We start from the raw sequence: 26,143 nt of genomic DNA, 5'->3' as shown, positions 1-26,143 counted from the left end.
TTATGTTAATTTTAAAATCAGTTACAATTTTTTTTTTATTTTTTTTTATTTCTATTTTTTTTTTATTTTTTTTTTTTTTTTTTTTTTTTTTTTTTGTGAAAGGTATTATTGTTGAGGCTATTTGATTTTTAAAAATTAAAATTATTTTTTTACATTTTTTTTTTCTTTTTTTAGAATATAGTTTTAATAAATTTTAATAAATTGTAAAAAAAAAAAAAAAAAAAAAAGAAATATGTTTAATAATAAAATAGTTTTATTAAAAAAATTTTTTATAATAATAATAACATATGGTTTTTCCTATTAAAGAAATAGTTATACTTTGAAAAGAATTTAATTATTAAATTTTATTAATTAAATTTTTTTTTTTTTTTTTTTTTTTTTTTTTTTTTTTTTTTTTTTTTTTTTCATTAATAGTTTTAAATTCAATTATAATAATTTTATTTTTAACTAAATAAATAATATTATTTAATTTTTAAAATAGGTGGTATTTGATGGGTTTGTTGATTTCCATAAATATTATCGACTTGGGTTGTTGTATCAGCACCAAAATTTAATGACCAAAGTCCAAAAAATAATTGAGTAGTTGATGTTTGTAATGTAACAAATGATGATAAATCACTTGTGATAAAATATGGATTATAGTTATAATTATTTGGATTTAAATTGATTTCAAGAGAATAAGTATCTTGACAAATTGAGTTTTGTTCACTGAGAACAAAAGAACATGCCTGAGTTATTCCATTTGAAAAATAAACTGGTTTAAAAAAAAAAAAATATAAAAAAAAATAAAATGGGAACCATTTCAGAGATATTTTCATTAAATAAAAAGCATATAATTCAAAAAAAAAAAAAAAAAAAAAAAAAAAAAAAATTAAAAATAAAACTATATATATTAAAAAAAAAGATATTTTTATTAATTTTTAATAAAATAAATAATATTATTTAATTTTTAAAATAGGTGATATTTGATGGGTTTGTTGATTGCCATAAATTATAGATTTGAGTTGGTGAATCAGCACCAAAATTTAATTCCCAAAGTCCAAATACTAATTGATTTGACGATGTTGATTGTAATGTAACAAATGATGATAAATCACTTGTGATGAAATAAGGGTTATAATTATAATTTTGTGGATTTAAATTAATTTCAAGAGGAATATATTGACAAGTTGAGTTTTGTTCACTGAGAACAAAAGAACATGCTTGTGTAGTTCCATTGGTATTATAAACTGCATAGACAATATTAGAACCCTCTTCACCATCAATGTATATCATTTCAACATTATCTGCTTCAAAACTATTAAATGAGTAAGTTTCGAATGGTTGTAATGAATATGATGGCGACGATGATGATGATGATGAACCACTATCAGTAGTATTTACATCTAATAATACGAGTTTACTTGGACTGTTATTATCATTTGATTTATAAAATAAATATAAAATGTTTTTTGATGATAATACACCTTTTGGTTGATAGGTTGGGTCAATATCGGAAACACCACTAACTGTTAATTGATTGGCATAATCTGATTGTTCGTTGAAATTCCAATGTAAAATTGTTAATTCTCCATTTGAAAATGTTGGTAAATAAATATCATCTGTGGCATTTGAATAAATATAGTTATTACTATTTTTAATATTAAAACCATCATTTTGAATTCCTTTACTCTTTTTAATTTCACCAGTTTTAGCATCTGCAATAACTAAATAATTTGAATTTTTTGAATCTTGACAAAGTAATGTAATCTATAATTTTTTTTTTTTTTTTTTTTTATCATTAGAGAATAATACTAATAATTATTGATGATATATTTTTTTTTTTTTAATATTTTAATACATACGACATTTAAATTAGAATCTACTTCTAAAAGGCTTTGAACATTTAAACCATTTAAATTTAATGAAGTGTTTGCTAATACTTGATTATATAATGTATCAACAACTGTTACATATGAACCAACCGGATTTGATGTGACTGCATATAAACCAAAATCATATTCTCCAAATACTTTTAATATTTGTATAATGAAAAATACTGTTGCAACTATAAAATTTGATTTTAAAGATATCATTATTTTTTATTTGATTTATATAAATTAATTTATTTATTATTTTATTATTATTGTTTTTTTTTATTTTTATTGTGTCTTTTTTTGAATTGTTTTTTATTTTTATATTTTTTGGATAATAATTTAAAACAAAAATAATTTTTTATTTATACTAAAATATAAACGAATGATTAAAATGAGAATAGAATTATAATAAAGGTCATTCTAAAAAATAATAAAACGAAAAAAAAAAAAAATGGAAACCGCATCGAAGATATTTTAATTCTATGAGGTAATTGGAATCAAACGAAGATTTTTAAAAATTTTAATGGTTTTCAGAAAAAAAAAAAAAAAATAGAAAAAAAAAAAAATTTCGTAATTCAAACCAATCAAACTGTTTATTAGAAAAAAAAAAAAAAAAAAAAAAAAAAAAATTAATTTTAAAGCTTCAATAAAATTAAATTTTTTATTTCATTTAATTTTTTTTTTCTTAATTTTTTTTTTTAAATTTAACCATGTTGATTTAAATTAAATCAAAAAAACAATAGCATTATTTAATTTTTAAAATAGGTGATATTTGATGGGTTTGTTGATTGCCATAAATTATAGATTAGGGTTGTTGTATCAGCTCCAAAATCTAATGACCAAACTCCAAATACTAGTTGAGTTGGTGAAGTTGATTGTAATGAGACAAATGATGATAAATCACTTGTGATAAAATATGGATTATAGTTATAATTATTTGGATTTAAATTATAGTCAAAATATGCATCTTGGCAAATTGAGTTTTGTTCACTGAAAAGGAGAGTACATGAACGTGTAGTTCCATTTGTATTATATACTGCATAAACGATATTATTATCTTCATTATCTATATATATCATTTCAACATTGTCTGCTTCAAAACCATTATATGTGTAAATTTCGATTGTTGGTAGTACTGGTTGTAATGAAGATGATGATAATGAACTACTATCAGTATTATTTAAATTAAATAATACGAGTTTACTTGTACTATTATTATTATTATTATTATTATTATTATCGATTGATTTATAAAATATATATAAACCATTATTTGATGTTATTACACCTTTTGGTTGATAAGTTGGGTCAATATCGGAAATACCATTAACTGTTAATTGATTGGCGTAATCCGATTGTTCATTGAAATTCCAATGTAAAATTGTTAATTCACCATTTGAAAATGTTGGTAAATAAATATCATCTGTGACATTTGAATAAATATAATTATTATTATTTTTAATATTAAAACCATCATTTTGAATTCCTTTACTCTTTTTAATTTCACCAGTTTTAACATCTGCAATAACTAAATAATTTGAATTTTTTGAATCTTGACAAAGTAATAATATCTATAATTTTTTTTTTTTTTTTTTTTTTTTAATTATTAGGAGAATATTAATAATTATTTATTATTTTTTAATTTATTTTTTAACACATACCACATTTACACCTTGATCAACTGTTAAAAAGCTTTGAATGTTTAAACCATCTAAATTTAATGAAGTGTTTGCTATAACCTGATTATAAAATGGAATAACTATTGTTACATATGAACCAACTGGGTTGGATGTGACTGAATATAAGCTGAAATCACTATCGCCAAACACTCTCAATATTTGTAAAATGAAAAAAATTATAGAAATTATATAATTTGATTTTAAAGATATCATTATTATTTTTTTATTTAAATTTATTTATTTTTTATATTTTTATTTTTTATTTGAAAAATAACTTAGTGATCTTTAAAATTTTTATTTATACCAAAAAAAAAAAAAAAAAAAAAAAAAAAATAATAAAGATATGATATAAGTGGGAATAGAATTATAATTCTAATAGGCCATTCTAAAAAAAAAAAGTAAAAAAAAAAATAAAAAAAAAAAATTTTATTTATAATTCCATTCTGTGAGGTAATTGGAATCAAACGAAGATTTTTTATAATTAAAAAGCAATGCACCAAATATTTATTATAAAAATCAATGTATCAGAAAATTAAAAAAAAAAGATATTTTTTTTTTTTTTTAATTTTATTCTACCACAAGATAAAAATAAACTAAAGCTTCTAAAAAAATGATAGTAATGAGAAGGGAAAAAAAAATTTAGATAAAAATTTAAATTTTTGAGTAAAACTTTCTAACCTTTTCACTACATTCTTAAAAAGCAACCACTTATAAATTCTTTTTTCTATATTATTTAATATCTAGTTTTTTTTTTTTTTATTTTTTTTTTAAATTTTTTTTTTTTAATTTTTTTTTTCAATTTTCCTTTTTTTTTCTCTAAAATCTTTTAATATCTTTGTTTTTGAAATAATTCTATTTCATTTTATTTGTTTAAATTCTTTGGTTTGGAGTGAAAAAAAAAAAAAAAAAAAAAAGGTCCATTTATACAAATATAATAAAGTTTCAATCGCCAGACAATTATCAATTAATTAAACTCTTAGGTTAACAATTCCATTTTTACTTCTTGATCATCTACTTTTTTTTTTTTTTTTTTTTTTTTGTATTGCATCTACAATTGTATTCAAAAGCCAACCTGATCTACAATTTTATTCATTTTTTTTTTAATTTATGAACATTATAATTTATTTTGATAATTAAACATAAAGACTGTTGCAATATTTTTAAGCTTAAAAAATATCTCGATGATCAGAAAAACTTAATTTTTTTTTTTTAATTTTTTAAGTAAAAAAAGTATTTTTTTGAATTAAATTTAAATTATTATTTATAAAAATAAAAAAATAAAAAAAAATGAATTTCTCTATGGTATAAATTAATTCAAAAATTCATATTTTAAGTTTTGTTTAAAAACTTAAAAAAATATTATTGAATCAAAATAAAAAATGGAATCAAAGTATGTTTTGTCAACTGAAAAAGAATCAAAAACAAAGCCATCCGGAAGAGTTAATGTTTCAGATATGGATTCAATTTCAAATTCATTATCAAAAACTTCACTTGGAACAAGAAAAGTGCCAACATCATTAAAAACTGATGCATCAAGAAGTGGTTTAAGTTCAGGTGGTAGTAAAACACATATATCAGATGAAAGTGCATTAAGAATGGTTTATGGTAGTACCCCAAGAGATGAAAAAACAACTACTACAAAAGATTCAATAACACTTGCAAAAGAAAAAGAAAAAAAAATTGAAAAAAGAAATGAAGAAATTAAATTAACATTTAAAGCAATTAGAGCATCGGAGTGTGTTGATTTATTATTTATTGTTGATTGTACTGGTTCAATGGATCCATATATTGAACAAATAAAGAGTGATATTGTAAAATTACAAGAAGCATTAAAATTAAAACATTCATTTTTAGATATTGAATTTGGTTTTATTCGTTATACTGATTTCGATGTAGCATCAAACAGATGTTCAACTTTTCAATTCTCTCGTTCCACTGTAGAATTTGTTAGATTTGTTTCTGAAATTAGAGCAGGTGGTGGTGCTGATGGTCCTGAAGATGTATTTGGAGGTATGGATTTAATTAAATCAATGAAATGGAGGCCAAATTCAACTAGAGTTGTAATTCATATCGCTGATGCCCCTTGCCATGGTACTGAATACCATTCAATGGCTGATTCTTATCCAGGTGGTGATCCAAATGGTATTAAATTAGATGATTTATTAACTGATATAATTTCATTAAATATCAACTACTATTTTGGCCATATTAATCTTAAAGAAACAGGTCAAATGATTGATTTTTTTGATAAAAAAACTAAAGAAATATCAAGAAATAAGAAATCAATAAATTCATTCGATTCAAAAGAAACTTCAAAAATGAATGAAAGAATTTTTATTTCAATTGAAGAAAGTATTTCAGTGTCAAGATCAGTATTGACTGAACAATATTTAGGTCACAACATTGATGGCTCAACAGGTAAACAACGTAGTGAACGTGAATTTGAAATTAATACCAATATGGATATTGATTTTGGTGAATTACCATATATTCAAATGTTACAAACAAAATTTAAAATGCCATCAGATATTGTTACATGTTTATCATCATCCTATGAAATGAAATTAAATGAAATTACCATTTCAATTAAAATTGCTCCAAATCCATTCTCACACGGTGCTTGTAGATTAGCTTATTTAGGAATTGACGAACATGGTAAGAAAGTAGTTCTTAAACAATCAAAATATATTGGTGGTAGAGAAAATTCAAAGAAAAGATATTTTGAATCAATGGAATGTCAAACTGTTGCTGCAAAATTTGCACTTGAATTTAATAAACAATTATCATTAACTTCGAGTGAACATCAAATTACATTCACTGTTGCAAAAGTCTTACAAATGAAACATTCTGAAAAACCAATGTATTTTGGGATTGAAACATTTATCAATGGTGAATATCAAAAATACAATAGTAATTGTGGTTGGTTAAAAGATGATGCAATGTCTGAAATACTTCAAACATTCTCTCATTGGACATATCAAGAATCAAAAAATAAAGCAATTGTAGTCGATATTCAAGGTGTCAAAACCTCAAAAGGTTATTTATTAACTGATCCAGCAATTCATTCCACTGATACATTAAGATTTGGAAGTTGTAACCTTGGTAAACCTGGTATAATTAAATTCTTTCAATCACATAAATGTAATCAACATTGTAAAAAATTAGGTTTAACCATTCCATCTTTTACTTCTTCATCCTCCACATCATCTTCCTCCCGTTCCACATCATCTTCCTCTTCTATTTCATATTCTTATTAATAAACAAATAAAAAACTATCACAATAAAAAAATATATTATGTAATAATAATGAATAAAAATTTTGAAATTTAAATAATTAAATGAATTTATTTTTTTAATTTTTTAAATATAGTGATTTGATTTTTAAATTAAATAATATTATTATAATTTAATTTTTAAAATAGGTGTAATTTGAAGGATTTTTTGATTGCCATAAATTATCAGTTTGAGTTGCAGAGTCACCTTCAAAATTTAATTCCCAAAGTCCAAATAATAATTGAGTTGGTGATGTTGATTGAATTGAAACGAATCCTACTAGATCACTTGTTAAGAAGAATGGATTATAATTATAATTATATGGATTCAAAGGGTAGTCAAAATATGCGTTTTTACAAATTGGGGTTCTTTCATTGAGAAGGAGAGTACATGAACGTGTAGTACCATCAGAATTATAAATTACATAAACAACATTACTATCTTGGTTATCAACATATATCATCTCAACATTGTCAGCCTTAAAACCATTAAATGTGTAAATTTCAATTGTTGGTAGTACTGGTTGTAATGAAGATGATGATGATGATAATGAAAATGAACCACTATCAGTATTATTTAAATCTAATAATACGAGTTTACTTGGATTGTCAATATCACTTGATTTATAAAATACATATAAACCATTATTTGATGACAATGTACATTTTGGTTGATAACTTGAATCAGTATCAGAAATACCATTAACTGCAAATTGATTGACATAATCTGATTGTTCATTGAAATTCCAATGTAAAATTGTTAATTCACCATTTGAGCATGTTGGTAAAAAAATATCATCTGTATCATTTGAATAAATATAATTATTATTATTTGTAATATTAAAACCATCATTTTGAATTCCTTTACTTTTTTCAATTTCACCAGTTTTAACATCTGCAGTAACTAAATAATTTGTATTATTTGAATCTTGACAAAGTAATGATATCTATAATTTTTTTTTTTTTTTTTTTTTTTTTTTTTTTTTTTTTTTTTTTTTGTTGGAGAATTTAAATAATAATTATTGATTTTGTTATTATTTTTTTTTTTTTTTTTTTTTTTTTATTTATTTATACATACAAGATTTAAACCTGAATCAACGGTTAAAAAACTTTGAATGTTTAAGTCATTTAAATTTAATGAAGTATTTGCTAAAAATTTATTATAAAATGTATCAACAACTGTTACATATGTGCCAACTGGATTGGTTGTAACTGCATATAAACTGAAGTCACTATCTCCAAATACTTTTAATATTTGAATTATGAAAAAAATAAATACAATTATATAATTTGATTTTAAAGATATCATCATTATTTTTTTAAAATTTATTTTATTTGTTTGTTTATTTTTTATTTTTTATTTTTTAAAAAAAAAAAAAAAGAATTTTTTGTTTGTTTATTCTTTTTTTTTTTTTTTTTTTTTTTTTTTTTTTTTTTTTTTTTTTTTTATATAAAAATTATAATTTTTGACATTTTTTAAAAGATATTTTATTTTTAGTTTGTTGAAGAAAAAATATCTTTGGTTAAATGTTGCGTAATTTTTTAGGATAAAAATATCTTGGGTCTTTATTATTAACAAAAAAAAAAAAAAAAAATTAAATTTTATATTATTTTATTTTTTTTGTTTAATTTACGAAAGTATGATTTGAAATTTAAAAAAATTAAAAAAATTAAAAAAAATAATGATTAAAGATTGCAAAAAATTAAAGGTTTTATTTAAAAATAAATAAAAATAAATAAAAATTGTTTAATTTATTTAAAAACAACATATTTTCCATAAAAAAAAAAAAACTAAGCTTTGTTTTTTAAATCTTATTTGCAACCTGATTTTTTTTTTTTTTTTTTTTTTTTTTTTTTTTTTTATGACCACACAAATTCACAGAATAATTTTATTTTTATTTTTTTTTTACAGAAAAAACTAAGATTTTTTTTTTTTTTTTTTTTATTTTTTTTTTTTTAATTTAATTTTTTTTTTTATTATTTTTTTTTTTTTTATTTTATTGATTATTTTTTTTTTATTTTTTTTTTGTTGAGTCAACTACAATAAAAATAATAAATAATAATAAATAATAAATAATACAAATTAGTTATTAATAAAATATGGCAAGATCAAAATATAGTAGTGGTGGTGGTAGTAGTTACAATGATAATGATAGTGGTAGTGATGATGATAGACATTTCATTTCAAAAAGTTCAATGAAATCCACAGTAAATGTTCAACAACCACAACAAAAATTTCAAGATCTTTATTGTAACTCTAATACATGGTCAGCAAGTAATTATGGAGGAAAAGTAATAAATGCAACTAAAGTACAAGAGAAACAATTATTATCAATTACAGAGCATCCAAATTCAAAAGAAGTTAAAATTAAATTACCTTTAAAAGATTGGTTAGAATATTTAAAAGAGAATAGTAATAAAGAATCATCAATTCCATACTCAATTGAAAAATCATCATATATTGCAAATGTTGAAGATTTTAATGTATCTTTTAAATGTAATTTTGAAATTCATGTTTTCCCTGAACCAAATTCAAAAGATAATAATAATAATAATAAGAATAATAATTGTGATCAAGTTCAAATACCATTATTACCATCAACAGTTTGTATAACATCATCATCAATTCAATTCAGTGGTAAAAATGATGATGAATCATGTATTGGTATTTATCAAGATGCTCATAGTTTATTTTGTGATAGAGTTGGTACCTATAATGTAGAGTTGAATGTTTTAGCAAACTTTTTAACACCAAAAAAGAATGGTGTTGGTATTGCTTTACCAAAGGCAACTTTTAATCATTTAGAAATCTCTGTACCTAGAAAAGTTAATGTTGATGTTGTCGAACCTTTAGTTAGAGATAATGTTGATCATTTAAAATATAAACAAGTTGAAATCGATGGTAAACAATATACACATACAATTAAAAAATGTCCATTCCAACCAACAAATTATTTAAAAATTCAATGGACTGATGCTGAAAATAAAAATGAACAACAACAACAACAACAAAAAATCAATCAAATTGATTTAAGTTCTTCAACTGGCTCAACTGAAAAAGGTAAAGCTGCTGCCGCCGCTGCTGCTGCTTCTCAAATTAAACCAATTGAAGCAACTAAATTAAATGTTGAACAAAATACACTTTGTTCAGTTGGTGAAGGTGTAATTATGATACTTTCAAATATTGTATATACTGTAGTTAGTGGTAGTGTTTCATCATTTGATATATTGGTTGGTAGTAATATTAAAGTACTTAGTGTTGATGGTTATAATATTAAACGTTGGGATTGTTTATCACCAAATCTCATAGAAATATCAACACCTGAACCAAATAAAGATCAATTAATAAAGGTTCAATTAACATCATCAGTAGAGTCATCATTTAGTTTAACAATTTCAGCAGAGATTGAAATGGATTCAACATCAGGTACCATTAATATTTCAAAAGGTATTCGTTGTTCTGGTATTGAAATTTCACGTGAAAAAGGTTACTTGGCTGTTGAATCGACAGCAAACGTTGAAGTTGAATCATTGACACGTGATAATTTAACATTAATCGATAAGAGTGAATTACCATCGGAACTAGTTTCAATGTCATCTGGTCCATTATTATTATCCTATAAATTCCTTGTACCAAAGTATGCATTATCATTCAAAGTTATTAAACATCAAGATTTACCAGTATTGGTTGCATTTTGTCCAAGTGCTCATTTCACTGCTACTTGTAGCTCAGAGGGTGCAATGTTGACCAAATGTTTATTCACTATTCGTAATGAACAACAACAATATATTCGTGTTACAATTCCACATCAATTTGAAATTTGGAGTACAATTGTCTCTAAAAAAGCAGTTAAACCAGCCATAGATGATCAAGGTTGTTTAATGATTCCATTGAATAAATCCTCTGGTACATCCTCTGGTGTTCAAAAAACTTTTAAAGTTGAATTGGTCTATAAACATACTCGTGATTTCGAATTTTTAAATGTTGGTACTTTTGGTGTAGTTTTCCCACAAATAGATATTCCAATTAGTACACTATCAATATCTCTTTACCTTCCAACCGATTATAAATATGGTGAATTCACTGGAAATGCAAAAGAGATCTTTAGATTTTCAAATGATCAAACCAATGATGCTGATGATAATGATTTTGAAGGTTTAGGTGCTCCTAATTCATACTCATCAAATGTAATGCCCCAACAACAAGCTTTCATACCTCAACAACAATCATACATATCAAATGTTGCTCAACCTCAACTTTCAAGTTTTGATACAAATGAAGATTCAAGTAGTCAAATGATGGGTTTAAAACCAATTAAAGTAAATATCCCAACAACTGGTCAACACTTTAAATTAGAACAACTTTTAGTAATTAGTACTGAAATTAAATTACAAGTTCCTTATAAAATGAAAAAATCTTGTTGTTAAAAAAAAAAAAAAAAAAAAAAGAATAAAATTTATTATGTAATTAGAAAAAATAAAAATAAAAATAAAGAAATTATATATATATATTAAAATGTAATCATTATATATTTATTTATTTATTTATATATATTTTGTATTTTATTTGTTTTTAATATTTATTTTATTTTATTATTTAAATACCTCTACCAGAATCTGGTCTATTTTTGATATATTCAGCAATACCTTTATTTGATTCGAAATGAGCTTGTAAAGCTTCCAAATGTGGGAATTTATTTTGGAACTTTTCAGAATGTCCTAAATGTTTATAATAGTGGTAAGCAACAAAAACATATAAATCAGCAAGAGTATAGTTATCACCACCAGCAATGAATTTGTTTTCAGCTAAAACATTTTCAAAAGTTGTGAAATGTCTTGAAATGATTGTGTCAATAACTTTTTTATCTTCAACACCTTTACCAACTTTATAACCTGGAATAATAACATCATCATGAACTGCAGCGATTGTTTCATCAACGATTGCTCTTTCTTTAATTGATTTTCCAAGGAAATCATGTTTAGCGGCAATGTATTTACCTTTTTTTTTTTTTTTTTTTTTTTAAATAATTAAAAATAAAAAATAAAATAAATTAGAGATTAAATATATAGGTATAAAAATATATATAAAGGGTAAACTTACAAATAGCATCTGTTTGAGTTAATCTGAAACCATCTGAGTCAACAAATAATGGTAATTGACCAAATTTAAGGGTTTTTCTGAATTCATCATCAATTGACTCGACATAATTATCAGTAAAATCGGTACCAAAATAATTTAAAGTGAATCTTGGAAGTTGACCAAGAACTAAAACTTTAAAGTAACTGAATGATGGTTTATTTGTTGTCATTTTTATATATTTTATCTAGAGCACTGTCAAAAAAAAAAAAAAAAAAAAAAATCAAAATTTTTTTTTTTTGAAATTTAACGAAACACAAGCAACGAAAATTGATTTGAAGATTTTTTTAAAACTGACAAAACGATTTATTTTTATTTTTTTTATTTTTTTTCATATTAATGGAATATTCGACAAAACATTTTTAAATTTATGAAGGAGTTCATAAGATACTTTTGAATCAGTGATAATATTTGGATTAAAGGATTCTCCAATAAATAAGTATTGAGCAAATTTAAAAATTACATTTGGCGTTGACTCTGGTGGGTTATTTAATTTTTTTGAAAATTCAATCCACTTTTTTTCAAGTTCATGTGGTGAATTAATTCCACCAAGTTTTGAAACTTCAAAAAGAACTCCAAATTCCCAATTGGTCATATGACCTCCGTACTTAAATTTTTTAGCAAACAAAAGTTTCATTTGATCTGGTGATTCAACTTTAGAAGTTGGTATTGGTTGAGAGTGGTTACTTGCCAATAAACCTGAAAGAACTTCAGATATTTCCAAAAGAGAAGATATTTGACTAATATCTCTTGGTAAATTATGGGCATTATCATAACCATTTAATCTTGCAATTTCATATTGTTGATGACTCAATTGTCCCCATATATCTTGAAAAATAGTTCTTATTTGAATTTCGACCTTTAAATCATTAAATATTGAATCAATATGAGTTGCCCTATATCCAAATGATGTAGAATCTTTTGGTAAAATATTTTCTTCTTTTACTCTTTGTGAAAAAAAAAAAAAAAAAAAAAAAAAAAAAAAAAAAATTAATAAAAATAAAAAATAAATATAAGATAATAAAATAATAAATTTTTAAATAAAATACAAACATTTTGAAATTATGTTTTTTTGTTAAATGATTTAACATATGAATGATTTCTTTTATATTTTTAAAAGGATGAACAATAATTTGAACACCACAATAATCAGAAACATCTTTCCAACTATGTTTATTTTTAGTAACCAATTTTCTATTCATTGACTCAATTTCCTTAACTCTACCTTCAATACCTTTATAAAGGTAAAACATTGGTACCTCTTTTTTTACCACTTCCAAAAATTGATTTAAATTATTTTGAAGCATTGACCTAATATCTTCAGTATATTCCTCTCTAATTGGAAAAATATCATTTGTTGGGATGGAGGTAGTAACTTTTTTAGTTGTAGAGACAAAACTATTAATCATTTTTTTTATTAATTTGTTTTGATTATAATTATAATTTTTTTTGTGTGATGTAATTATAATTTTTTTTTTTAACCAAATTTATAATTATATAATTTTTTATTATTTCTTTTTTTTTTTTATTTTTTTTTTTTTTTTTAAACACAAAAATTAAAATAATTAAACTTGTTGTTAAAAAATATTTTCAAATAAAATAAAGTAAATCTTCATTTGATGTTTAAAAATTAAAAAAAGTAAACATTTTAAAAAACAACCTTTTCTCGCTCTAAAAATAGAAAAAAAAAAAAAAACAGTTAGGAATTACACCCCACTTTTTATACATTTTTTTTATACAGATAAAACATATATCTTGTGAATACTACTAATTTTCACAAATAAATGATTTTATTTTTATTTTTATTTTTATTATTATTATTATTATTATTATTTATTATTATTTGTTATTATTTATTATTTATTATTATTATTTTTTTTTTTTTTTATTATTATTTTATTTTGAATATTGCTTTTGATATTATTGTTTTGATTATTTTTTATTTTTATTCCTTTTGGCATATTCCTTTTCAAAGAGAGCAATAATTTCATAACAGAAACAATCCTCTTTTGCTTCCCATGTGGAATCTTCCATTGGATAACCCTCCCATTTAATGTGATACTCTGTTTTACCATTTTTAACACGTTTATCCAAGATTCTCTCAACATTGAAAATATTACCAGAGTCTTTTTCATCAATTTCGGTTTGGTAGATATCAGAGTTAAACACATTATCATCAATAAAATCTTTTCCTTCTTCAGAAGGGGTTGGCGTTGTTTTCTTTGGTGTTTTATTTGATGATGTAGATGATGAGCTTTTTGAGGAAGAGGAAGATGAAGAAGATTTACTTGGTGATTTAGTGGAAGAATATGAAGTTAAAGATGGTGATGATGTTGAAGATGGATTTGAGGTGGAAGTTTGAGTTTTTGAAGTTGATATTGGTAATGGAGCAGATTTAATTGGTGGTTCTATATCCACTAGTTTTGAAGATGAAGAAATCGGTACTTGAGGTGTAGGTCTACCAAGTGGTTTGGCCAATTTACTAGGTGGTACAATTGTCCCTGATCTTGTTGTTGTTGTTGTTGTTGTTGTTGGTGGTGTTGTTATTGTCGTTGTTGTTATTGTCGTTGTTGTTGGTGGTTTATATGAAGAAGTTGTTGAAGTTGCTGTTGATATTCTTGATGGAATTGTGGTTGTTGTTTTATTCGTTATTGTTGTAGCTCCACCAGTTAATGGTTTGTTTATAGTGGAAGGTATTGAAGATAAAGACGATTTTGATGGTTGTTGAATAAGCTGTGGTTTTTGTATTGGTGGTTGCTTTTGTGTGGATGAATGATCATTAAGATCAATATCAACCGGTGGCGGTGTATTATTATTGCTACTATCATCAACCTTTCTCTTTGTAAATGAAATAGCAGGTATGCCAGTTTGTTGGAGTGGTGGTTGTGGTTGTTGTGGTGGTCTCACTTTTTGTTTTTTACCATCATCTTTTTCCTCTTCTGTCTCAAGCTTTCTCTTTTTATCAGTTGATTTCTCTTCACTGGTGTTGTTGCTATTATTATTATTAGTATTATTATTGTTATTATTATTGTTATTGTTATTATTATTATTACTATCAATTTCAACTTCTCCAATATTATTCTTTTTAAGTCTTTCTAATTTTTGTAAACGTTTTAATTCTAGTTTTCTTTCTTTTTTTTGTTGTTTCAATAACTTTCTTCTCTTTATTTTTTCTTTTCTAATACGAGCTTCCTCTTCAAGTTTCAATTGTTTTAATCTTTCTTTTTCTGGATCAACCCATGTCAATAATAAAACTGGACCTGTATAAGTTGATTTATTTCTTCTCTCTGCTATTTCATTAAACTCTTTCCATGCTTCATGAACTTTGATTCTGAGTCTTTTTTCAATCTCCATCAATGAATTCCCAGTACTATATATTATTGGAATTTCTGTTCTTATTATTGGTGATGATGATGATGATGATGCTGCTGTATTATTATTATTACTATTATTATTATTATTATTATTATTATTATTATTATTATTATTATTATTATTATTATTATTATTATTATTATTATTATTATTATTATTATTATTATTATTATTATTATTATTATTAGCTTGTTGTTGTTGTTGTTGTAGGTTTAGTTGGTATTGGTAGAATTTTTGTTGGTATTGTTGATATTGTTGATTGTTTTGTTGTTGTTGTTGTGCTGCTAGTTGCTGTTGTTGTTGCTGCTGTTGTTGTGCTTGTTGCTGTTGTTGTGCTTGTTGTTGTGCTTGTTGTTGTTGTTGTTGTTGTTGTTGTTGTTGTTGTTGTTGTTGTTGTTGTTGTTGTTGTTGTTGTTGTTGTTGTTGTTGTTGTTGTTGATTTTGTTGTTGTTGGTTTTGTACAGGTGGTGATGGAGGAGATTGTGGTGCCACAATTCTATTTTGAGATTGTGGAGCAATTTCACTAATCGGTGTAATAAAACTTGGATTAAATTTATGAAGTGCATCAGAAATTGAACCAAATGTTGGAGATGATTGTGGTGACCTATTTTGATCTGTTCCAATAAATCTATTTGATGGGCTCACTGGTACAAATGGTATTAGATTTTGTTGAGGATGTTGTGTTGTATTTTTGTTGTTTTGTAGGCTTCTATTCAATTGTTGTTGTTGTGCTTGTTGTTGTTGTACTTGTTGTGCCTGTTGTTGTTGTTGTTGTGCTTGTTGTTGTTGGTGGTGTTGTTGTTGAGCCTGTTGTTGTTGTTGTTGTGCCTGTTGTTGTTGTGCCTGTTGTTGTGCTTGTTGTTGTTGTTCTTGTTGTTGTTGTGCTTGTTGGGCTTGTTGTTGTTGAGCTTGTTGCTGTTGGTGGTGTTGTTGTTGTTGTTGTGCTTGTTGCTGTTGGGCTTGTTGCTGTTGAGCTTGTTGCTGTTGAGCTTGTTGCTGTTGCTGTTGTGTTTGTGGTAGTTGGACCTGTTGTTGAGCTTGTTGCGGTTGTTGTTGAACTTGTTGTTGTTGTTGTTGAGATTGTTGTTGTTGTTGACTAATTGATTGACTAATTGATGGTAATTTAGTTTCTTGTAGTTGTGGTGAATTATTATGAGAAAAAGAGGCCAATACTCTTTGAATTTTGGTATTGTTAGAGAGAGCTTGAGTGACTACTAATTTTTTTGCTTTTTCTAAAATTGAATCATTTATATATTGTAAATAAGTTGATTCTTTTAAGAATTTTGAAAAAAGTGAATGAGCCTGTTGAGAGATATTATTATTGAAATTTCTTTCGAGTTCTCTTTCTTGTTGTTGTCTTTTTCTCAAACCAAATATATCACCCTCATAGATTTTCTCTTGTATTGACTCTAATTGTTTTGCAAGGTTTGCCAATGCCACATGTTGTGTCTCAATCGATGAATTAATCTGAGTCAAATGGTCGATCTGTGATTGTATCAAACTGCTTGGTTGTTGAAGTGGGTATTGGTGTTGTTGTTGTTGTTGTTGAATTTGGTATTGTTTATGAACCAATTCTAAATTGGTACGTTTTATTTTATCAATTTGATTATAACAAACAGTCAATACACTAATAAATTCTTTATTCTGTTGATACTGTCTAAGCAATAGCAAAAGTATGGCTTCTTGAAGTTTCTCTTGATCTTTAGTTGGAGAGAATACAGCGAATGGTGGTTTACTTGGATCATCTGCATTTGCACCACCATTAATTTCCAATCTATCCAACTCTTTATACAATTTACAAATATCATTCACTTGACTCTCATCGATCACTTTAGAGCTGAAAATAGCTGTTGATGATTTCTTTGGTGGTATACCATAGAATTCATAAAACTCTGGACTCTTTTCGAATGGATGAATTGATTCCAATGCAATTATACATTCTGCCAATTTAGTTTTTCTCCAATTTGTTAATTTTGTCAATAATAATTTAATTTCTTCAGCTCTATATCTCTTTTGTTTATAAAATGTTTGAACCTCTGATGCAATGCGTGTTCTTCTCTCATACCAAGTACTAATATAAATTGTCTCCCTACAAATTACACATACACATGATCCTGATACTGATTTTGGTGATTCTGGTATTGAATAACTTGCTTTACAATAATAACATGATTGATAAAGAAACTTTTTTTTAAAAATAATTATAAAAAAATATATATATATCTTTAAGTGAATATTCTTAAAATAATAATTATAATAAAATATATTTACATACATTTTTACTACAAGAATGACAAGTTGCCACATAATGTGCCAAAAATTTATCAACACCTTCAGATATAAAACAATACTGCTTACAATTTGGACATGTAACTTTGTGAGAAAAAACTGCTGCTAATTTTTTAGTATCTGAGTTTATTTTATCCTAATATAAATAAAAATAAAAAAGAGAATTAGTATTATATTAACCATTATTATTGAGAGGGAGAGAAGAAGAGAAGAAAAAAAAAAAAAACAAAAAAAAAACATACATATGCAATTAAAACTCTTGTATGAGCTTCTCTATATCTTGGTTTAACATTATTTTGTCCTATTATAGCCAAAATAGTATTAAATGCATTTTTTATTGTTGATTGACATGCAAACGAATATTTAATACCCAATATTCCAAAGTAATCTGTTGGTTCTGATGATAATATATGATCAACTAATTGTTCAAAATTAAAATTTATATTTAAATAGTCCAAACATGTAGCACCTAATATATTTTGCATATCCTCATCAAAGTTTACCACTATTTCATTAACAACTTGTTTTGCTTGAATATAAACTGATGGTATATAACTACTGTGCAATGGTCTTGGTTGTTGAGGTTGTTGTTGTTGACCTTGTTGTTGTAGAGCTTGTTGTTGTTGAGCTTGTTGTTGTTGAGCTTGTTGTTGTTGAGCTTGTTGTTGTGCCTGTTGTTGTGCTTGTTGTTGTTGCTGGAAAAGTTGATTGTTAAGGTGTTGTTGCTGTTGATGTAGATGTTGCTGTTGTTGTGTTTGTGCTTGTTGTGTTTGTGCTTGTTGCTGTTTTTGTTGTTGTGGTTTTTTTTGAATTGATGATGAGGATTTATTTAAATTATTATTGTTGGTATGATTATTAAGATCACTCACTATAGAATTATGAACTTTTAAAAGTTCTTTCTGTTGTGGTGTAAGATCTTTATATTGAATATTGAATGCATTTTGTTGAGCTTGTTGTGCTTGTTGTTGTCGAATTTGATGCGCTTGTTGAACTTGGTGTATTTGTTGTTGTTGTTGTTGAATCGATTGTTTGTGTTGTTGTTGTGACAATTGAAGTAAATTTTTATTTGATGGAAACATTATTTTTATTATTATTATATATTACTTTTCGATCTAATCATTGCAATGATTTAAAAAAAAAAAAAAAAAAAAAAATATATACAACTATGTCTATATTAATTTTATTTTTTTTTTTTTTTTTTTTTCTATCTATCTGTATTTGAATAAGTAATAATCGGATATGAAATTGTAATGAAAAAAAAAAAAATAAAAATAAAAATAAAATAAAAATTTTCAAAATTTTTGGAAATTGTAATGAAAAAAATAAATAAAAAAAAAAAAAATTAAAAAAAAAAGGTTTTTATATTAAAAAAATAAAATAAAAGCTGTATATACAAATTAATTAAATAACATTATCTTTATTTAAAAAAAAAAAAATTTTTTTTTTTTTTTTTTTTTTTTTTTCTTTTTTTTTTTTTTCTTTTTTTTTTTTCTTTTTTTTTTTATGGAATTATATTAATGAAAATTTACAAATGAGTTGAATAGTTTTGTTTTTTTTTTTTTTTTTTTTTTTTGTTAAAAAATAAAAATAAACTCTTTATGATCTTTCACCTCTGATACGTCTGGCTAAGTGAATATCTTTTGGCATGATAGTAACACGTTTAGCGTGGATGGCACATAAATTGGTATCTTCGAATAAACCAACCAAGTAAGCTTCAGAGGCTTCTTGAAGGGCACCGATGGCGGCAGATTGGAAACGAAGATCGGTTTTGAATTCTTGTGCGATTTCTCTGACTAAACGTTGGAATGGGAGTTTACGAATTAAGAGATCGGTACTCTTTTGGTATTTTCTGATTTCTCTAAGAGCGACAGTACCTGGTCTGAAACGATGTACTTTCTTTACACCACCACTTGATGAAGAGACTGGAGTTTGTTTATGGGCTTGTTTAGAACCAATGTGTTTACGTGGTACTTTAGCACCAGTTGATTTACGTGCGGTTTGTTTTGTACGGGCCATCTTTTAAAATATACTATTTATTATTGTTGTTATAATTTATAAATTTATAAGAGTGTGGTGTTAATTATTTGTTATTTAAAATTATACTGAAATTTTGTGTGAAACAAGATTTTTATTTTTTTAATGTGGGTGTTGAATGAAAAATTGGGATTAAAAATAATGAATGAAAAAAAAAAAAAATTTTATTTTATTTTAAAAAATTTTTGAAAAAAAAAAAAAAACAAATACAAAAATAATTAAAAATTTATAAAAATATAAAAAAAAAAAGAAATAAAAATTTCAGTTAAATATTTTTTTTATTGTAATAGTTTTTGGGAAATTTGGAAGAATTTTTACAACTTAATAATTTAAAAAAATATTTCCAAGAAAAAATGAAATTCCGATTAAAATTAAGAATCATTATTTGAAATAAAGAAATTCTAAGGAATAGAAGGAAATTTCATTACTTATTCTATATTCTTTTTATAAATTAATTTTATTATGTGTGGTGTTTTTTTAAAAAAAAAAAAAAAAATCGTATCCAATTTATTTTTATAGTTTTTATATTACTTTTTTTTTTTTTTATTGGGTAGGCTCACTATGATTTTATTATTTTTTTTTTTTTAAAAAAAAATTATTTGTTTTATGTTTAATGTTTGTTGTTTATTAATTTTTTTTTTTTTTTTTTTTTTTTTTTTTTTTTAAAATTTTTTTTTTTTTATTTTTATTTATTTTTCCTATTACTTATACAAAAAAAAAAAAAAAAAAGAAAATTTGTTTGAAAAATAAACACAAAATAAAAGAGAGAAAAATAAAAAAATATAAAATATCTTATAATATCGATGCAGGTGTAATAACAATATTATTTTTTATTTTATTTTTTTTTTCATTTTTATTTTTCATATGTCTTTTTTGCCATATAAAACTTACCTTAAGCGATATGTGTAATAAAAATATAAAAATAATAAAAAAAAAAAAAAAAAAAAAAAAAATTTGTTGTGAAAAAAAAAAAAAAAAAAAAAATAAAAAAAAATTAAAAAAAAAAAAATAAAAATAAATAAATTAATACCGGTTAATTTTTTTTTTTTCGGTTGTGCTTTTTTTTTTTTTTTTTTAAAAAATTTGAATTTTGAATTTTAAAAATATCTTTTTTTTTTTTTTTCCAGATTTTTTTTGTTTTGTTTAAATTCAAATATTGAAGATATCACTAATTTTATTTTTTCTTTTTAATTTTATATTTGAATTTAAAGATGAATTTAAAGATGAATTTGAAGTTGAAGTTGAAGTTATATTAATTAACTTTTTATTATTACCACCACTACCACCACCGCTACTATAATAATTAAAAACATTAAAATAAAAAGATTTCAATTTTCTAACATTTCTATGTAGGAATATTCTTTTTGAATTAATTAATTGTAATTCCATCTCTGGTGATAATTCACTATTATAAAGAGTTGATACTGATCTAGAGGAAGAGGAGGAGGAAGGGTTTGAATGTGGAATGATTGGTTCACCTAAAAAATATTTAACATGATGATTATGATTTAAAACTATTGAATTCTTCCAACGAGTGATTTGTTTTGGACGAGTTGTAGAAGTGGATGATTTTGATTTCTGACCTAAATAACCACGACAATTTACAGAACCACAATAACATTCTTGTTTCTGTGCACCAAATCTTTCATAATTATAATCAAATGTTAATTCAGTACCTTTTGGTATTGGTTTAATTGCGAAAATTCCAATCTTTACTTCACCACCAACCGTCCATTTTTGGGTTTCACAATTTGGATCACAACTATGATTCATAAATCTTGCTAAATTACCCCTCTTACTTGCATCCAAACATTCCTTTGAATCTAATGTAAGGAAATAAAAAAACTTTTCATTCTCTGCCTCTTTCATCCTTCTCAAACAAGTTTGTTTACTAATTACTTCACCACAATATTCCATTATAAATTGTTTTTCTTCAATGTCTTCATTTGCAATTAATCCCCATCCTTTTTTACCTGTCTAGAATAAAAAAAAAATAAAAAAAAAATAAAAAAATAAAAATAAACATTAATATGTTATTATTAAAAAAAAAAAAAAAAAAATTATATTATATGACTTACAAATGCAGGTTTAATATTTGAATATTGTTTTCTTTGAAATCTTTGATTCGTACATTTTTTACCTAATTCACAATGTTCAATATTACATTCTACATATGATTCTCTATTTAAACAATCATCACCGCAAACTGATCCACTACTTTTTGAACAATTACAAATATCAATATCATCAATTTCGTATAATATTTTCTCTGTTCTTTCTATAAAAAAGTCTGAATAATAAAAAAAAGTTAATTAATATATATTTTATATTATTAATAAATTGAATGATACTTACTTCTTGAAATGAAACCAAATTTCTTATTTCTTGATTTTTGAATTAAGACAGCAATATCAGAATAGTCAGGGTTCGCTTTACCAGAATTTAAATGTTTTTCAATATATTCATTTGTAATTTTTTGTTGATCGTCAACTACTATTGATGATGTTGTTAAACCATTGTCTAAATTATCGGTGGTGTTACCATTGGTTATTGGTTTTTTTAAATTTGTTAATTTACTATTACTACTATCGGGTTTATTTTTTCTTTTTTTTCCACATGAACAATCACTATCGTCACATTCGCTACTGTCACTAAAACTATCATATGAACCACTATAATTACTATCGAAACTACTAGAATCACCATCTTCGTCATCATCACTTCCACTACTATTTTTGTCATTGTCATCATCGTTATCACTACTACTATCGCCATCACTGCTATCACTATCATCATCACTACTATTATCGCTGTCATCACTACCACTACTACTGCTACTACCACTACTACTACTATCATTACCGCTACTATCATCACTACTATCATAACTACTATCATCGCTACCACTATCATTATTTGATTTCTTTCTCTTATATTTTGTAACTACACCACCATTTGAAAGTTTAATCCTTTTTAAATTTGAATCTTTTTTCTTTTTCACAATTGGTTTTGATAATTTTGAAGTTGAGGTTGAAGTTGAAGTTGATGTAGTTTGAGATTTTGATGATGATGATGGTAATGCCCTTTTCTTTGAGTCAAGAATTGGTTTCTTTTTTATATCTACACCATTACTACCATTACTGTTATTATTATTTGTACTATTACTACTATTACCATTACCATTGGTACTAACACTCTTATTTATTATTTTATTATTATTATTATTATTAATACTACTACTATTACTAATACTACTACTACTGGTTATATTGCCATTTTCTTTAATTGTTATATTTTTTTGAGTTTTTGCAATACTTTCATCTTTTTTTTCTTTTGGTTTAATAATATTATTGTTACTATTTTTATCTTTTTCTCTATCTCTAATTTTTTCTCTTTCTTTTTCTCTATCTCTTACTTTTTCCTTTTCAATATCTCTTTCTTTAATTTTGGAATCTTTTGGTTTGAGCTTGTCTCTTTCTTTTTCTTTTTCTTTTTCCTTTTCTCTATCTTTTACCTTTTCTCTATCTTTTACCTTTTCTTTTTCTTTTTCTTTTTCTTTTTCTTTTTCTTTTTCTCTATCTTTTACCTTTTCTTTTTCTTTTTCTTTTTCTCTTTCTCTTTCTTTATCTTTTTCCTTATCTTTTTCTTTATCTTTTTCCTTTTCTTTACCTTTTTCTTTTTCTTTTAATCTTTGTTGTTTAACATGTTGAGCACTTTGTTTTAAGACGGCAACTTGAGGTTTTTCAACTTTTTCTTTCTTTCTCTCTCTGTCTCTTTCTTTATCTCTATCTCTTTCTTTGTCACCTCTTTCTTTAGTTCTTTCTTTAATTCTTTCTCTATCTTTATCTCTTTCTTTATCTTTATCTTTATCCTTATCCTTATTTAGATTATTATTATTGTTATTATTGTTGTAATTGTTATTGTTGTTGTTATTGTTGTTATTGTTGATTTCATTACCATTCAATTGTTTTCTTTCATTTAAATAGTTATTTAAAAATACCTTTTTATTCATTTTGTTTTATTTTTATGGTAGATTGAAATTTTTTTTATTTTTTTTTTATTTTTTATTTTTTTTTTTTTTTTAGAAAAAACAAAAAATTAAAAAAATAAAACAAAACAAAATGTTTAATCGATGTTTGGTTTTTTTCTTATTTCTTTTTATTTTTTTTACTTGTATAATTATTGTGATATTCCATCAAAAATATAAATATAAAACTTCAAATAATTTAAACAACCACTTCTGTGTAAAAATAAATGAAAAAAAAAAAAAAAAAAAAAAAAATTGTAAAAAAAAAAAAAAAAAAAAAAAAATTAAAAAAAATAAAAAGATTAACTTTTTTTTTTTTTCCTTCTTCAACAAAATGTGTTTAATTAATTAAAGATTCCACTAATAGTAAAAAAAAAAAAAAAAAAAAAAAAAAAAAAAAAAAAAAAAATTATAATAAATTAAATTAATTAAATTAATTAAATTAATTTAAACTAAATTAATAAATAAAAATAATTAATTAAAAATAGGTATTTTATTTTATTTTTTTCTTTTTAAGTAAATTGAAGTATAAGAATTAATTTTCTCCTTTATTTATTTTATGGTTTCATAGAAAAAAAAGAGAAAAAAATAAGAAATTTTATTTTTTTCAAAGAATAAATTAAAATTGTTAACTAAAAAGTAAGTATTTATTTTTTTTTTTTTTTACACAACTAAAAAAAGAATAATTTTTTAGTTTTTTTATTTTCCATTTTTGTTTTATTTTTATTTTTATTTTTATTATTTTTTTTTTTATTTTTTTTATTATTTTTTTTAATTTTTTTTTTTTTTTTTTTTTAATTTTCATTTTCTTTTTAAAACTTAAGTACCATATGGCAGAATATACACATTATTTTATACAATATAATTTAACAGATATTTTTTATGAAGATGTAAATATTGAAAAGTATTCATGTTCAATTTGTTATGAATCAGTATATAAAAAAGAAATTTATCAATGTAAAGAAATTCATTGGTTTTGCAAAACATGTTGGGCAGAATCATTGTTTAAAAAAAAAGAATGTATGATATGTAGATGTATAGTTAAATCAATTTCAGAACTATCAAGAAATAGATTCATTGAACAAGATTTTTTAAATATAAAAGTTAATTGTCCAAATTCATTTAAATATATTGATGAAAATAAAAATAATAATAATAAAATCAAAGATTTAGAAAATGGATGTAAAGATATTATAACAATTGGTGAAATTGAAAAACATTTAAAACAATGTAAATTTACACATATAAAATGTAAATTTATTGGATGTAATAAAATTATTAGATTAAATCAAGTTGAAAAACATGAAAAAGAACAATGTGAATTTAGATTAGAATATTGTAGATATTGTGATACCGATGGTATAACATCAAGATCATTAGAGAATCATTATAAAGAATGTCCAAAGTTTATTGTGAAATGCAGTGAAAATGGATGTACCGTTCAATTGGAGAGATCTCAATTAGAATCACACATTGAAAAACAATGCCAAATGGTAATGATCGATTGTCCATACAAAATATATGGTTGTGAACAATCAAATAGATTCCCAAAATCAAATTTAACTCAACATCTTAGTTCAATTAATCATACACTTGCAATGGGTTCAATGATTGAATCTCAATCATTACAAATCAAAGAAACCAATATCAAATATGAAAATCTTTTAAATAAGATCAATAAACTTGAACAACTTGAAACTGAATCAAAATGTGACCAACTCTATGATAAATTTTATCAATTTGAATCTAAAATTGATAAAAAATTAAATAATCTTCAATTAGATTTATATCCAAAAGATAATCAACAACCACAACAAAAAGAACAAAAAGAACAAAAAGAACAAAAAGAACAACAAGAAAGAATTAAATTTGATGATTTATTTGAAAAAGTTTCAAAAGTTAATTCATATTTTATTAATGGTTGTTTACTTAAATATAAAAATAGATGGTCAATTTCAAATTATTTAACCGAATCAAGAAAATATAGAAAAATTACTTCTCCATCTTTTAAAATTTATGATAAAAAATTTAAATTGGTAATTTATCCACAAGGTAAAGACGATGGTTCATATACTTCACTTTTTTTAAAATCTGATTCAATTAATCCAATTAAAGTATTTTATAAATTTGTTTTACTTAATTTTAAAGATGAATCTAAAAATCTTATTTTTAAAAATAAATCAAGTAAGTTATTAATTAAAATTAATCAAATTGGAAATAATTGTTTATTTTTTTCTAATAATATATATTAACTTTTTTTTTTTTTTTTTTTCTTTGATTATTTAAAAAGTTATGGATAAAGAAAAATCAGTTGGTTGTCATTATTTTATAAAATCAACAGAACCTGGAAAAAAACCAGAAGTTTGGTTAAAAGATGATAGTTTAGTTATAGACTTTTCAATTGAAGTTAATATTAATAACGATATTAAACCATTAGAATCATAATAAATATTATTATTATTATTATAAATAAT

The 26,143-nt window shown here is 23.4% G+C and overlaps 12 protein-coding genes across 12 annotated transcripts; 3 read left to right on the top strand and 9 right to left on the bottom strand.

Annotated features, from left to right (window-relative positions):
* Positions 1-461: 461 nt before the first annotated feature.
* DDB_G0268150 (hypothetical protein) lies at positions 462-818 on the bottom strand (the record flags this gene model as incomplete). Its single annotated transcript, XM_642494.1, has 1 exon — positions 462-818. One exon carries the CDS (start codon positions 816-818, stop codon positions 462-464), a length of 357 nt encoding a protein of 118 aa, XP_647586.1.
* A 124-nt stretch (positions 819-942) lies between these two features.
* On the bottom strand, positions 943-2,075 carry DDB_G0268148 (hypothetical protein; the record flags this gene model as incomplete). Its single annotated transcript, XM_642493.1, has 2 exons — positions 943-1,749; positions 1,845-2,075. The coding sequence occupies 2 exons, from the start codon at positions 2,073-2,075 to the stop codon at positions 943-945; spliced, it is 1,038 nt and encodes a 345-aa protein (XP_647585.1).
* A 530-nt stretch (positions 2,076-2,605) lies between these two features.
* DDB_G0268146 (hypothetical protein) lies at positions 2,606-3,748 on the bottom strand (the record flags this gene model as incomplete). Its single annotated transcript, XM_642492.1, has 2 exons — positions 2,606-3,427; positions 3,518-3,748. The coding sequence occupies 2 exons, from the start codon at positions 3,746-3,748 to the stop codon at positions 2,606-2,608; spliced, it is 1,053 nt and encodes a 350-aa protein (XP_647584.1).
* Positions 3,749-4,914: 1,166 nt separating this feature from the next.
* Positions 4,915-6,792, top strand: vwkA (protein serine/threonine kinase; the record flags this gene model as incomplete). Its single annotated transcript, XM_642491.1, has 1 exon — positions 4,915-6,792. One exon carries the CDS (start codon positions 4,915-4,917, stop codon positions 6,790-6,792), a length of 1,878 nt encoding a protein of 625 aa, XP_647583.1.
* Positions 6,793-6,941: 149 nt separating this feature from the next.
* Positions 6,942-8,119, bottom strand: DDB_G0268142 (hypothetical protein; the record flags this gene model as incomplete). The annotated part of the gene is made up of 2 exons (XM_642490.1): positions 6,942-7,754; positions 7,886-8,119. 2 exons carry the CDS (start codon positions 8,117-8,119, stop codon positions 6,942-6,944), a joined length of 1,047 nt encoding a protein of 348 aa, XP_647582.1.
* A 788-nt stretch (positions 8,120-8,907) lies between these two features.
* On the top strand, positions 8,908-11,235 carry DDB_G0268140 (hypothetical protein; the record flags this gene model as incomplete). Its single annotated transcript, XM_642489.1, has 1 exon — positions 8,908-11,235. One exon carries the CDS (start codon positions 8,908-8,910, stop codon positions 11,233-11,235), a length of 2,328 nt encoding a protein of 775 aa, XP_647581.1.
* Positions 11,236-11,404: 169 nt separating this feature from the next.
* Positions 11,405-12,116, bottom strand: DDB_G0268138 (hypothetical protein; the record flags this gene model as incomplete). The annotated part of the gene is made up of 2 exons (XM_642488.1): positions 11,405-11,805; positions 11,909-12,116. The coding sequence occupies 2 exons, from the start codon at positions 12,114-12,116 to the stop codon at positions 11,405-11,407; spliced, it is 609 nt and encodes a 202-aa protein (XP_647580.1).
* A 159-nt stretch (positions 12,117-12,275) lies between these two features.
* On the bottom strand, positions 12,276-13,353 carry DDB_G0268136 (hypothetical protein; the record flags this gene model as incomplete). Its single annotated transcript, XM_642487.1, has 2 exons — positions 12,276-12,891; positions 12,998-13,353. The coding sequence occupies 2 exons, from the start codon at positions 13,351-13,353 to the stop codon at positions 12,276-12,278; spliced, it is 972 nt and encodes a 323-aa protein (XP_647579.1).
* A 523-nt stretch (positions 13,354-13,876) lies between these two features.
* On the bottom strand, positions 13,877-18,687 carry DDB_G0268134 (hypothetical protein; the record flags this gene model as incomplete). The annotated part of the gene is made up of 3 exons (XM_642486.1): positions 13,877-17,503; positions 17,595-17,744; positions 17,851-18,687. The coding sequence occupies 3 exons, from the start codon at positions 18,685-18,687 to the stop codon at positions 13,877-13,879; spliced, it is 4,614 nt and encodes a 1,537-aa protein (XP_647578.1).
* A 517-nt stretch (positions 18,688-19,204) lies between these two features.
* On the bottom strand, positions 19,205-19,624 carry H3a (histone H3; the record flags this gene model as incomplete). The annotated part of the gene is made up of 1 exon (XM_642485.1): positions 19,205-19,624. One exon carries the CDS (start codon positions 19,622-19,624, stop codon positions 19,205-19,207), a length of 420 nt encoding a protein of 139 aa, XP_647577.1.
* Positions 19,625-20,791: 1,167 nt separating this feature from the next.
* On the bottom strand, positions 20,792-23,654 carry DDB_G0268132 (SET domain-containing protein; the record flags this gene model as incomplete). Its single annotated transcript, XM_642484.1, has 3 exons — positions 20,792-21,619; positions 21,721-21,932; positions 21,998-23,654. The coding sequence occupies 3 exons, from the start codon at positions 23,652-23,654 to the stop codon at positions 20,792-20,794; spliced, it is 2,697 nt and encodes an 898-aa protein (XP_647576.1).
* An 845-nt stretch (positions 23,655-24,499) lies between these two features.
* On the top strand, positions 24,500-26,114 carry DDB_G0268444 (TRAF-type zinc finger-containing protein; the record flags this gene model as incomplete). Its single annotated transcript, XM_001134485.1, has 2 exons — positions 24,500-25,853; positions 25,960-26,114. The coding sequence occupies 2 exons, from the start codon at positions 24,500-24,502 to the stop codon at positions 26,112-26,114; spliced, it is 1,509 nt and encodes a 502-aa protein (XP_001134485.1).
* Between the last annotated feature and the right edge of the window lie 29 nt (positions 26,115-26,143).

The sequence above is a fragment of the Dictyostelium discoideum genome (genome assembly GCF_000004695.1).
Source record: "Dictyostelium discoideum AX4 chromosome 1 chromosome, whole genome shotgun sequence".
NCBI lineage: Eukaryota > Evosea > Eumycetozoa > Dictyosteliales > Dictyosteliaceae > Dictyostelium > Dictyostelium discoideum.
Note: the sequence above shows the minus strand (reverse complement) of the source record. Positions and strands in the feature narration are given on the sequence as shown.